The sequence below is a fragment of the Cololabis saira genome, chromosome 1 (assembly GCF_033807715.1).
Source record: "Cololabis saira isolate AMF1-May2022 chromosome 1, fColSai1.1, whole genome shotgun sequence".
Lineage (NCBI taxonomy): Eukaryota > Metazoa > Chordata > Actinopteri > Beloniformes > Belonidae > Cololabis > Cololabis saira.
In genome coordinates this window covers 25,233,663-25,246,409 of record NC_084587.1, presented here as the reverse complement: position 1 = coordinate 25,246,409, position 12,747 = coordinate 25,233,663, and the positions used below count along the sequence as shown (strand labels likewise).

The 12,747-nt window shown below is 40.9% G+C and overlaps 1 protein-coding gene across 1 annotated transcript in view; it reads right to left on the bottom strand.

Annotated features, from left to right (window-relative positions):
• Positions 1-1,320: 1,320 nt before the first annotated feature.
• Positions 1,321-12,747, bottom strand: part of mtnr1aa (melatonin receptor 1A a) — a 71,594-nt gene continuing 60,167 nt past the window's right edge. The window contains exon 2 of the mRNA XM_061718993.1: positions 1,321-3,341. Coding sequence (XP_061574977.1) covers positions 2,473-3,341 — 869 coding nt within the window. The 3' untranslated portion in view covers positions 1,321-2,472. The remainder of the gene's footprint in view (positions 3,342-12,747) is intronic.

The window sequence follows — 12,747 nt, the reverse complement described above, 5'->3', positions numbered from 1 at the left end:
TTGGTTATTATAGATATATTCCATGTCTTTTTTAATGTCATGAATTTGACTAATAATTTTAGCCTTAACTGTATAGATATACTGTATCTGTGATACACAATAATTGGTTAGCAAAGTTTAGGAACTGTTATTTATGAACACCATACAGAGCCATAAAATTATGAACACCGACGTAATACCAAGGAGGTCCTCCCCATGCTCCTAAAAGAGCTCTGATCATTCAGCGACTGGACAAAGAACACCTGAGGGTGTCTTGGAATGTGTGGTATGAGGATGTTTTTTTTTTTTTAGTATATTTTTTATCCTGATTTTTTTCCCTCCATTTTTATCACCCAGTGCTCCTACCTAAGTGACAGTCCTGGGCATTGCTCCCCTCTACCAGCCCCGGGAGGGCGCTGCACTGAGCTCAGGTCTCCTCCTTAACCTGAGGAGTGAGCAGGCCGCTTTTTTTCACCAGACAAAGTGGGGCTTCTCCGGTTGGACGTAGCGCGTGGAAGGATCATGTTATTCCAGCCAGATCCTCGCCACCCCATTTGGCGCCTCGGCTGGCCAGAGGGGGCATGTATAGCCCTGGACTGTTGCATGTTTTGTGGGGGTAGCTCACATTAGCTACCCAAGGGAACACCGGGAGAACATGCAAACTCCACACAGAGAGGCCCTTTCGCCAACCCCACCCAGGGTGTGGGCGCTGAAGTCATGGCTGGTATGAGGATGTTGACAATAGACTTTTTGGGCTCTGTGGATTGTAGGTGGGTCTCTGAGGATTGGGACTGCTTATCACAAATTCAATTGCTTCTCATCTGATTGATATCTGGAGAGTTTAGAAACCAAATTAACACTTAAGACTCTTTGTTGTGTAGTTTCTGAAACAAAAGTGTTAAGACGCCCACTGCTGCCTTGCTGTTAGGGGTTAGGAAAATGATGTTGCCATGTTAGGAAGTGACATTGATCTGCAAATGTCAAAAATAATATTGATATTAATGTCAGGATGCAGGTTTTTCTAGCAGAACAGCGAGAGACTCCCAAATGAGAGCTTTCTTTCTTTAATATTTCTTTAAGATTAGGTAAGAACATTTCTTGGTTAGGATTGGGAAATGGTTTGGAAAGGCAGCTGGCCTGGGAGAGGCTACCTCAGTATGTTTTGGTCTGATGAAATGAGATGTTTTTCACACTGTATATTGAAAAGTGTCCAGAACACTGAACCCGAAACAAAACCGGACACATTTGGTTTCCGACTTACTATTTAACCACTTTAAAGAGAGACTAATTGCAATGTATGGTCATTTAAAATAGATAAGGACAAAGGCCAAAACAATAAAAAAGTCAAAATAAATAAGAATTATCAAAACCAGTTACAGAACTGGCCTTTATTTGTGAATTTAAAAAAAACCACTACGCTAAAGCAAACCCTACATCCCACTTATCGTTTATCATCAATATTTGATTTTTATTTGAAAATAGACAATTCTCGATATCCATGCATACATTAAATGAGCTCACAAGGTGGACAGAAAGAGCTTCCTTACTAAATGTAATGTTCCACCTAATAATAGTACTGAAAGGTATAAGACTACCCTGGCCAGCCATACCTATTCACTTCTCAAAAATTCTCTCTCGTGAAATGGGTTATTTCCACCGGTACATAACCTATTAAACAGATAGCAACAGGGCAGGGTGGTCTTTATGCACTGAGTGTCCAAGATATCCACTGTTTAAAAAACAAACAAGATGGCGGCAGCTAACTGTCAAACCAACATTCACCACTGCATGCCATTTTGGATTTCTTTCATTGATACTAGTCTGGTTATCGCTCTGCCTGTGCCACATGTTTTGTTTCTCTGATTGGTAGTATGCTTATCCAATGGCGTCCATAGGCCATTTCTTCTGCGTCTGTTGACACATCCCCTGGAATTGAAGGCTAAGCCCAGAGGAGCCAGACTTAGTCTTGGCATCTAAGAAGAAAAGAATTAGCATGGCTGGCCAGGAAATTATAAGATAGCAGCAACCCATATTGCTTGTACTCCATTAGTATTACGGTGTCACAAATTAAAAGTTGCTTAACTTTATTTATAAACTTCTGGTTATATTTTCAACAGGTTTTGTAGCAATGTCCTATTATCCTCTTTTCTTTTTCTTTTTTAATTCAACTGTAACCTCATATATCTGACTATATATCTACATAACATTTCATACAAAATAAATACTTATATAATGCATGATACATATAGATTATCACTGTAAACAAGAAAACAAAACAGAAATCATATATTCACTGTACTACAGGTACTGCAGGGTCAAAGTGCTTCATAAAAGACAAATAATATGCACCCTTGTTCTTACTGTGATTGTTCAAAGGTCAAATAGCACCGTACATTATGAGTCTGGACAGCTCAAAGATAGAAACTGTTTGATATTTATATTTGGTATTTTTGTCACTCAGCTTTTTTAAAGAGATCCATTTTGAGCTGTGGTTCAGACGGACTCTACTTTGACCTGATTATTGTTGGTCATGAGTGGGGATGGTTTACTCTTCAGCCTCTCTCCTGCATCATTGGAGCTGTCCTGGAAGAAGATGCGAGCTGTACACACCGACACTATAATTCGCTTGTACTCCCGTCGGAAGTTCTGGTTCAGCACACCGTACACGATGGCATTAAGGCAGCTGTTGAAGTAGGCCATGAAGTAGCTGGCCACAAATAACCACTCAGGGATAAGGGGAACCACCACCTCTGGTTTGATTGCTACAGCCAGTCCAATGAAGTTGAGAGGTGCCCAGCAGACGGCAAAGAGCACAAAAACAACGAACATTGTCACAAAGTTTCGAACATCATGTGGCGTCAGCTTGGGTCGATTGTCTGGTTTGACCCTCCTCCTCACCTGTATGACCAATATCCAAATACGCAGGTAGCAGTAGGTGACAATCATGATAGGTAAAATGAAGTGAAAAAAAACCACTGCGATTGTGTACGCTGAGCTGGCTGACTGCTCAAAGGTGCAGGAGTAAACTCGTGGGTCATACTGAAGCGAACCCACGAACAGGTTGGGCACAATGGCCACAACAGTCAGCGCCCATATTAGCAACACATAGCAGACAGAGTTTTTGTCGCTGTACAGCTTGTCATATTTGAGGCTGTGACAGATGTAGCAGTAACGGTTGATGGCGATGCCGGTGATGTTGAAGATGGAGCCGATAACGCTGACGCCCATGAGGAAGCCGCTGATCTGGCAATGGACGTAACCCAGGTTCCAGCCATTGTGGAAAATGGAGGTGAGGACCAGAGGATACGGGTAGATCGCCACCACAAGGTCTGCCACTGCCAGGCTCACCACAAAGATGTTACCTACAAATATGACAAACATCCACAGAAGAGACATGGGAGGACCCGGGTCAGAGACAGAATACATAGGGATGAGAACATCAGCAGTTTGTTTTTAAAAGTACCATTTATATCCTGCCATAGTGGGATGTCATTGTAATTCAAGATTCAAGATTAACTTTATTGTCTCCCAAAAAAGAAATCGTTCTGGGCCATTCTGCCCATGCTGCAGCCACAACACAGAACAACCTTACAACACAACACATTAAACACACATTAAATAAATACTAACCTGTATCCTACAACCAAAGCTGAGCCCTGGTCCTACCTGACCCCATCAATCAGCTTAATTGACACAGGCACAAAGAAGTTTTTTTAATCTGTTCGGTCTGCAGTGTGGAACTACCTTCTGCACGACGGTAACATCTCATACTTGCTGTGCATGATATGCGATGGATCGCTGATCATCGTATTTGCTTATTGCAAAGTGGGCTGTTCATAAATATTCTGAACGGAGAAGTGCATTTTAATACTGATGAATATTCCAGCCACATTAATTAGATGTAACAGCTTGTTTACAGCTTGTAGAAAATGCAACTGTTGCTGTAGTCTGCGTGTGCTCCAGGTATGTGTGTTTTCAATAAAGACACCTAGATATTTGTATGACTGCACCTGAGCAATGGCTTGGATGTAGCTGGTCACGGGCCTATGGTCACCCACTCCTTGAGGATCGAACACTATTTCCTTAGTCTTATTCACATTCAAGATAAGGTAGTTACCTTCACACCATGTAACAGAGCTCTGAATTTCCAAAAAATAGTCGTCTGAGAACTTAACCATGTGATTATTTGTATATAAACTTCTACATGCATCTGTATACAGGGTGAACAGAGCCGGTGAGATCATTCACCCCTGTGGTAAGTCAGTAAGTAAAGTTTATTTAGATAGAACCTTTCACAGACAGGGGAATTTCACAAGGTGCTTCACAAAGAATAAAAACAATACAATAAATGTAAAAATACAATAAAAACAAGATAAAAGCTCCTAGAATAAAATTACATAAAATCCACATGATGGTCATAAAACAACCCTCTCATTACTGATGTTTAAAAGCTTGGAGAAACAGGTGGGTTTTAATTTTGCTCTGTGTCGATGGAGTCCAGCGGACATAGAGACAGCAGGAGATCATTCCAGAGCCTCGTTGCGACGGCCTGGAAGGAGCGACCTCCTCGCATCTTAAAGCGGGTACGAGGGACCATGAGAAAGCTCTGGCCAAATGATCGCAGCTTCCGAGATTGAGTGTAGGGGCATAGTAGGTCCTTCATATAGGAGGGGGCCTGACCATGTAGAGCTCTAATGGCCCTTTTCGACTAGTACCTACTCAGCTTGTCACGCCTCGTACCGCCTCCACCCGCTTTGTCCTCGTTTGTTTTTCGACACACAGGTGAGAAGTGGGCAGGTTGGAGCGAAGCTGCTGTGACGTATTAGATTGTGTGATCTAAACAGAGAAGACAAAAACACTAAAGATGTAGAACCTGGAGGAGATGACATATGTGCTGCTGGGTCTGTGGCTTGTGTTCGATATCAAGTTAAAAAATGAGAGTGAAAGAAGCTTCAAGCGGCGTCATTTTTAATTTTTTTTTCGTCGGCGCTGATGAGAAATAAAGCCTGAATTATGGTTCCGCGTTAAATCAACGGCGTAGCCTACGGCGTAGGGTGGCGTCGCCGCGTACCGTACGCCGTAATCTCTGCGTTTGTGTAACGCGGAACTATAAATCAGCCTTCAGCTGAGAGCCGCGAGCGGCTGAGAAGTGACAGAGCTCCTGGTAGATCTGGTCGTTCCTTATCGCCCGTCTAGATCCCTTTTTAATTCTCTCCTCAACCACCAGGTTTATGAACATCTGCACCTCAGAGTTGGATCACGAAACAGACTTTTAGAATAAAATAGAATAGAATAGAAGACTTTATTCGTCGTGCAGCAGCCAAAACACACACACACTTTATACAAAAAATTTAAAATAGAAATAACCAATAAGTGGTTAGATAATAAAAAGAGCAATATAAAAAGTAGAAAAAGAGTATGTACAAGAGAGAAAAAAATAGTAAACACCAAAAAAAAATTGATAATATTTACAAAAAATGTATAAATATTTTCAAAAATACTTGAGGTATTTGAGGTATTTACTGGTTATTGCACTTATAAAGAGACAGGTTTACAGTTGGTTATTATAGAGTCTGATGGCTGTGGGGATGAAGGACCTGCGGTAGCGTTCCTTCTTACAGCGGGTGGAGCAGTCTTTGGCTGAAGGAGCTGCTGATGCTCCCACAGTGTCATGTAGGGGGTGAGAGGGGTTGTCCATGATGGAGTTCAGCTTGACCAGCATCCTCCTCTCACCCACCTCCTCGGCAGAGTCCAGAGCACAACCAAGAACCGAGCCAGCCCTCCTGTCTCTCTCCGAGCTCCCGCAGCTCCAGCAGACCACTGCATAGAATATGGCAGACGCTACCACAGAGTCGTAAAAAGTCCTTAGGAGCTCCCTGCACACACCGAAGGACCTCAGTCTCCTCAGCAGGTGGAGTCGACTCTGGCCCTTCTTGTACAGGGCGTCGGTGTTGTGTGACCAGTCGGAGTAGGTACTAGTCGAAAAGAGCCATAAATGTCAGCATCAAGATTTTAAAGTTAAAACGAGAAGGGACGGGGAGCCAGTGAAGAGTTTTTAAAATTGGGGTGATGTGAGCCCTTCATTGAGAGCAAGTAATCAGCTTTGCTGCAGAATTTTGGACCAGCTGCCGATGACACAGTTCTTTCCTGTTTAGGCAAGAAAACAAACTGTTGCAGTAGCCCAAACGAGATGACAAAAGCATGAATAATTAGTTCAAGATCATTTTTTGAAACAACGAGTACTGTTGAATAATAAAAGGATGACATTAAAATCAATTAATCTGCAAATTAAAACATATGTCTGCAACTTATTAAAAGCTGAACTAAAATACACAAATAAAAGACGTGCACATGAGCTAGAGTGTTTGTTGATGACATGGGTCACAGCTAAAATGGCAAACCTCAGTACTTCTGTTGCACTTATAAGCAAACCGAGTCATGTTGTCCCCTTTACTTTTCCAAGTAGAGGGGACAACATGACTGTAGTTCTTTGCTACAGGACTTCAATAGGCGCCCAGAGATGCCATCTGGAGTCCTTTTTAGGACAGATGTCTGAAAAAAGTCTCTCCACGGCATGCTGGTCAATAGTAAATACTCCAGGGCCTGATTCAGGTCCACCATCCATAGCTGTTTTCTTCTTAAGCTTTAAGCTCATTTGCCTTTTCCTCCTCATTTAGCACATTAATACACCTCTTAGGGCCCGATTTACTAAAGGTTTGCGTGTGTAAAAACGTGTGCAAACTTGACAGCACCCGCAAACCAAAGTGCCAGCTGATCTACTAACAGCGTGCAAAGAGGACTGCGCCTCTCAAATGCGCAAAATAGCACACGCAATCCATTTAGTACTTTTGCCCTGATGAATAATCAATATGGGGCGTACCCACCAGAAATCGCTAAATGGGGAAAGGGAAAGAGGGAAAGATGCAAATTGGTCCATTTACCACGCGCAATGAGATTTACCAAGCCTGAAAGTTTTTGCGTGGATTGTGATTGCGTCTGTATTTAATACGTTCGAAAGGAAGGTGCTAATCTCCACATGCAAAAGGAGAAATATTTTATTTGAATGTTAAATTCAACATTCAGCAAAGTATTATTCAGCAAAAGGTTCCCACAGGAGGCACATTCATTTTTTTAATTGTGATAATAAATAAATCACGTGTTTTCATGAAGAAAAAAGTGTTTCTCATTGTGCGCCTATACTTGTTCTGCAGTCATACCCCGGTGTTGTGCAGTAACAGCACGCGCAAACTTTTTCAGTGCACACGCAATTTAGTACTCTTTATTTAGGTCTTATTTAGATCTTAGTAAATCGGGCCCTTAGTTGGAGTAATATTTGTCATATGGCACTTTTCCACTAGTACTAGCCGGGCTCTACTCATCTCAGCTCGGCTCAACTCAACTCGGCCTGGTTTCTTTTCCATAACAATTTAGCACCTGGAGCAGAAGTGGGCGGGGTTGAAGCAAAGCTGCTGTGACGTATTTGATTGTGTGATCAAAACAAAGAAGACAACAACACTAAAGATGTAGAACCTGGAGGAGATGGTAGATGTGCTGCTGGGTCTGTGGCTTGTGTTTGATATCAAGTTAAAAAATGAGGGTGAGAGAAGTCCAAGAAGTCCAAGAAGTGCTGAAAAGTCAGTTGGTAGCCACGAGCAGTGACAGAGCTCCTAGTAGATCTTGTCGTTCCTTATCGCCCGTCTACATTCCTTTTTAATTCTATCCTCAGCCACCAGGTTTAGGAACATCTCCAACTCAGAGTTCCATCACAAAACAGACTTTTGTGCTGCCATTGCCTGTCGAATAAAATGAACAAGAAGCCGTCGTCAGAGTCACTCTTTCGCTGATGTCCACATCCTGACTCAGATGTCTGACGAGCCAACCGCCTGACCAATCAGTGGCATGTAGTGTGATGACGTCAGATGCACCTGACTCAGCCGCTTAGAACCTCGGCAGAGTAGTTACAGAAAAGGTATCTACTCGGCACGGTTAGACCCCTAGTGGGAAAGCGCCAAACCGAGGCAAGGCGAGTCGAGACAGGCTGAGTAGGTACTAGTGGAAAAGCGCCAATGGTGATCATACCGAAGCAATGAGACTCGAATTTGTCTCTGTCCTTCGTCCTATTCGATGTGTTTTGTATTTTGATGCAAACTGAAGAAGAAGATCAACTGCAAATATGCACCTTGTTTTATGTACATTTGCTTATGTGCCTATGCTAGTTACTGATGAATGACAGTTTTGAATGCAGTGTCTGAGGGACCCAGGCTGTCCAAGTTTAAGCTTGTCTTTTAAGTGCTTAAATTCCTTTATATTCCTTGAAATTTTCAATTGTATACACTTTAGTTGGTAAAACTTGCATATTTCTAATAAAGTGAAAATTCTCCCCATCTTTGCCTCTCAAAGACTCAAACCTTTCTAAATATTGCTTTTAGAACAACTATTGATCATAATTGTGGGTGCAATTGTTGATGCACAAAACACTAAAGGTTCACACACACACACACACACACACACACACACACACACACACACACACACATACAGTATATATGTGTATATACAGTATATATATATATATATATATATATATATATATATATATATATATATATATATATATATATATATATATATATATATATATATATATATATATATTATGTATATTAGGGGTGCAACGGTTCAGGTAGCCCACGGTTCAGTTTCGGTTTCGGTTTTTGTGCCACGGTTTCAGTTCGGTTTCAGTTTGAGTTAAACCTGAATTATGGTTCTGCATTAAATCGACGCAGAGCATACGGCGTAGGGGTGCACGTCGACGCGTACCCCTACGCTGTATGCTCTTCGTTGGTGTAACGCGGAACCATAAATCAGCCTTTTTTCAAAATTATCTGTTCATTTCGCTTGTCACTTTTCAAAATGTAAATTACTATAATTCTTTATAGTCAACAGCCTCTTAATATTGACAACTCAGTACAATAACTTAATTATACACTACTAAATACATAAGGGATAATGCTCGACGAGGTGTACATTATCATAAATATATGGACGACGCGGCAGCGTGAACCGTCCGACGCGAAGCGGAGGATCGTTTCCCTCCGCGAAAATATTGTAAATTATTATAATTATTATAATTATAATTATTACAATATTACAAAATATTGTAGCGACCCTGATATGGGAGAGTTACAAAGTGGGGAGATCAGCCTGTATTCTCTCATCTCTCTGCCTGTCACCGGAATGCACGTGATGTCATGAAGGGAGCCGTGGTGGCAGAGGGAGGGAGTAAAAGCTCTGTAACTATTTTCACTCCATCGTCGTTGTAATCAACAGTCAAACCAGAATGAAGCCACACCGGACACAGTGACTCGCGGAGTGCTGTTCTGCAGCAGGCACGGCACAAACACGCAGATTGTAAAGCATTAATACAAAATTATGGCAAAACCGAAAATCCGCGGCACACAAGGGCATATTGAACCCTGGAGGGTGAACCGAACGGTTCGGTTTTATACCGAGAACCGTTGCATCCCTAATGTGTATATATATATATATATGTATATATATATATATATATATATATATCTATATATATATATATATATATATATATATATATATATATATATATATATATATATAGTATATATGTATACAAATATGCTAATGTGCAGATACATATCTTCAATCCCTCAGAGTCATCCCTCCGTTTCAATTAGTACAGTGTTGCATTAGCCACATGGAGTGGACCACAAGGCTGGATGATCTACAGATTTTCTGTTTGTGTGCACATGTGTGCATTTTAGTGCTTGCGTCAAAGCATAAAGCACAAATGTATTCCCACGATGATTTGTGGAGTGTTAACTTCAACACTCTCCCTTTGATGTTGGCGAATAATGAACAGTGGTGAGGTCCCTGTTAATAAATACTGCATGTTTATAATTGTCAACAACAACACGCAACACATACTTGGCAAGCTTAATCTGCAGGCTCTGTAGAAATCAAGCCCCCCCACCCCCTTTTTTGGGTCCTTAAACCAATGGAATGACTGCACATAGCTTGTTGAATAACAGTTTTGCAAAGAGGTGCCAGACAGCATTAACCTCCTTAAAAAATGCATCATGTGCATCTGCATGAGACAAATAAGCGAATATCTGGTGGCTGAGTGGCCTGTCATAGCGATGTTGGTTAATTGCGATATCGAGCCATGCAGCATTTTCAGATGTCACTTGCATATCATTGGAATGGGTATAGAAAAGAGCATGGCATTATGAGGCCTAATGACAAGCGTGGATCCTGTTTTGTGCATGTGATAACAGCCTGTCACAGATGATAAGATGCATTCACTGCATGTCGGATAGGAAATGGGCGCATCCTGAATCGCTACAATCGCTGTAGTGAAAGAGGCCATTTAATTTTGGCACTGATTGTCAAATATATAATATATAGTCATCTTGTCTCTAAAGACTGAGGGTTATATTTTTATCACCAAACCTTAGTTTAACACTTGCAATGTTCCACCACACTAGTAGAAGATTTGCAAATGATGATAAATGATATGGTTATAAATAAATAAATAAATAAATAAATAAATAAATAAATAAATAAATAAATAAATAAATAAATAAATAAAGAGTGCAAGTCAGGGAAACCACTAGTCAGGAGCCAGCTGAACTGTATCTGATGCTTCATTGAAAATACTGCAGAATAAGAAACAATCCCATTATAAACTCCTCCTTCAAGAAGGTTTTACAGAAATTGTATTTAATGTGTTTTGATTGAAATACAAAGCCATAGTTATACTGTTTAACACAGCTGAAATATTTTTGGGTGGCACCTCCAAAAGTCTATTGCAAATATTTTGTTGGAATTTTGGATCATTCCTCACAGAACTGGTGGAGCTGAGTCAACTTTTGTGTGTTTTTTCATCTTTTCAGAGCTGCGCACACATTTTGTACAGATGGAGAATATTCTAAGGTTGGTGATGGCCACTTCCACATCTTCACCTTGCTGCCCTTAAGCTACTTTGCGACTAAACTGGACGTATGCTTGAGGCCACTGTTCACTTAACTTCTCATCGCCAAAAGACCCATCGCCAGCCAAACTTTAACGTTTACTCCGTTCCTGCTTTCATTCCACCATCTTTAAAATTGTGGTTCGTGAATCATTTGCATGTATCACATCAAAGCATGTTCTTCTCTAGGACACAGAAGTCCACTTAGGCCATTTGAATAAAGTGATCTCGCTGCCCTGCTCAAGAAACTGGTTCTAGATTATTTGATCTTTGTGATGTTGTCCTGCTGAAAATATCCATCAGAAGATGGGTATATTGTGGTCATAAAGGGATAAAGTTTGTCAGCAGCATCACTCAGGTCAGCTCTGGGATTTTAGCAATGCTCTCAAATGGTACTGAGGGGCTAAAAATATCCTCAAGACCATTACACCTCAAACAACTTGAACTGCTGATGAAAGGCAGGGTGGAACTATGCTTTCATGTTGTTTACACTAAATTTTGACCCTGCCATCTTAAAGTCACTGCATAATTTGAGTCTCATCAGAACAGGCAATTTCTTTCAAATCTTCTATCGTCTCATTTTGATGAGCTGGCGCAATTGAACCCTGAGTTTCCTGTTCTTTTCTAATAGGAGTGGCAACTGGCATGATTTGGTCCATCTAATTCAGGGTTTGATCCGTCGTGCGTGTGTTGGTCTTTTGAGCTACTGCTGCCTTTCTATCATTTTAAACTAGTTTGGGCATTCTCATCTGACCTCAGGCATCAACAAACTGCCACTCACTTGATATTTTTTTTCTTTTTTCAAATAATTTCCTGTAAACCCTTGAAACGATTGTGTGTGAAAATCCCAGAAGATCAGCAGTTCCTGGAATACTCTGAATGCGATATAGTTGTTGCTTCCAGGCAGGCTGGTCAAAATCCCTTTTGTTCCTGATTGTGATGCTTGCTTTGAACTTCAGCAGGTTGTCTTGACCATGCCTACATGCCTAGACGAAATATGCTGAGCCATGTGATTCGCAGTTAGGTTATTTTTGTCAATGAGCAGTTGAACTGGTCTAATTACTTAAGTGCCAAATATCTGGGGCCTCATGTACAAAGACTTGCGTGGATTTCCTACTGAAACATGGCGTACGCTTAAATCCAGAAAACGTCCTACGCACAAAATATCCAGATGTATGAAACTGTGCGTAGGCATGAATCCAAGCACAATTCCTTTGTACATCCCAATCAACGTGCAATTGAGCGCACATATAGGAGTACCAGACTCATCCCTGTCCACGCCACCATTTAAATATGCACATTTATTTAAATAGGCCCTCGAGGGCGGGTGTCCCTGCAGGTTTTAGATGTTTCCCTGTTTAATTGCACCATGATACAAGGAGCTGTGTCATCAACAGAACTATCCAGACTTTGATGACAAGCTGGTGATGATAATTAGAATCAGGTGTGTTAAACCAGTGAAACATCTAAAACATGCAGGACACCGGCCCTTCTGGGATTCAGTTTGACACCTGTGACATATTTTTTATTTATTTTTTTTATATTCTTTATTTCATTCAAAAAAGTAAAATAATTCAATACAAATACAAATGTTCTTAACTTGTGAATGAAAAGCAAGCAGAAAGAAGAAGAATCTTATCTGATCTGCCCCTTTTTCCAAGAAATAACTTCACAAATAACATAAATGAATCATATAATCTGTACATTAATGGAATGAAAATGCTTCCTGTTAACGTACACATATTCATGCAATGTGTGTG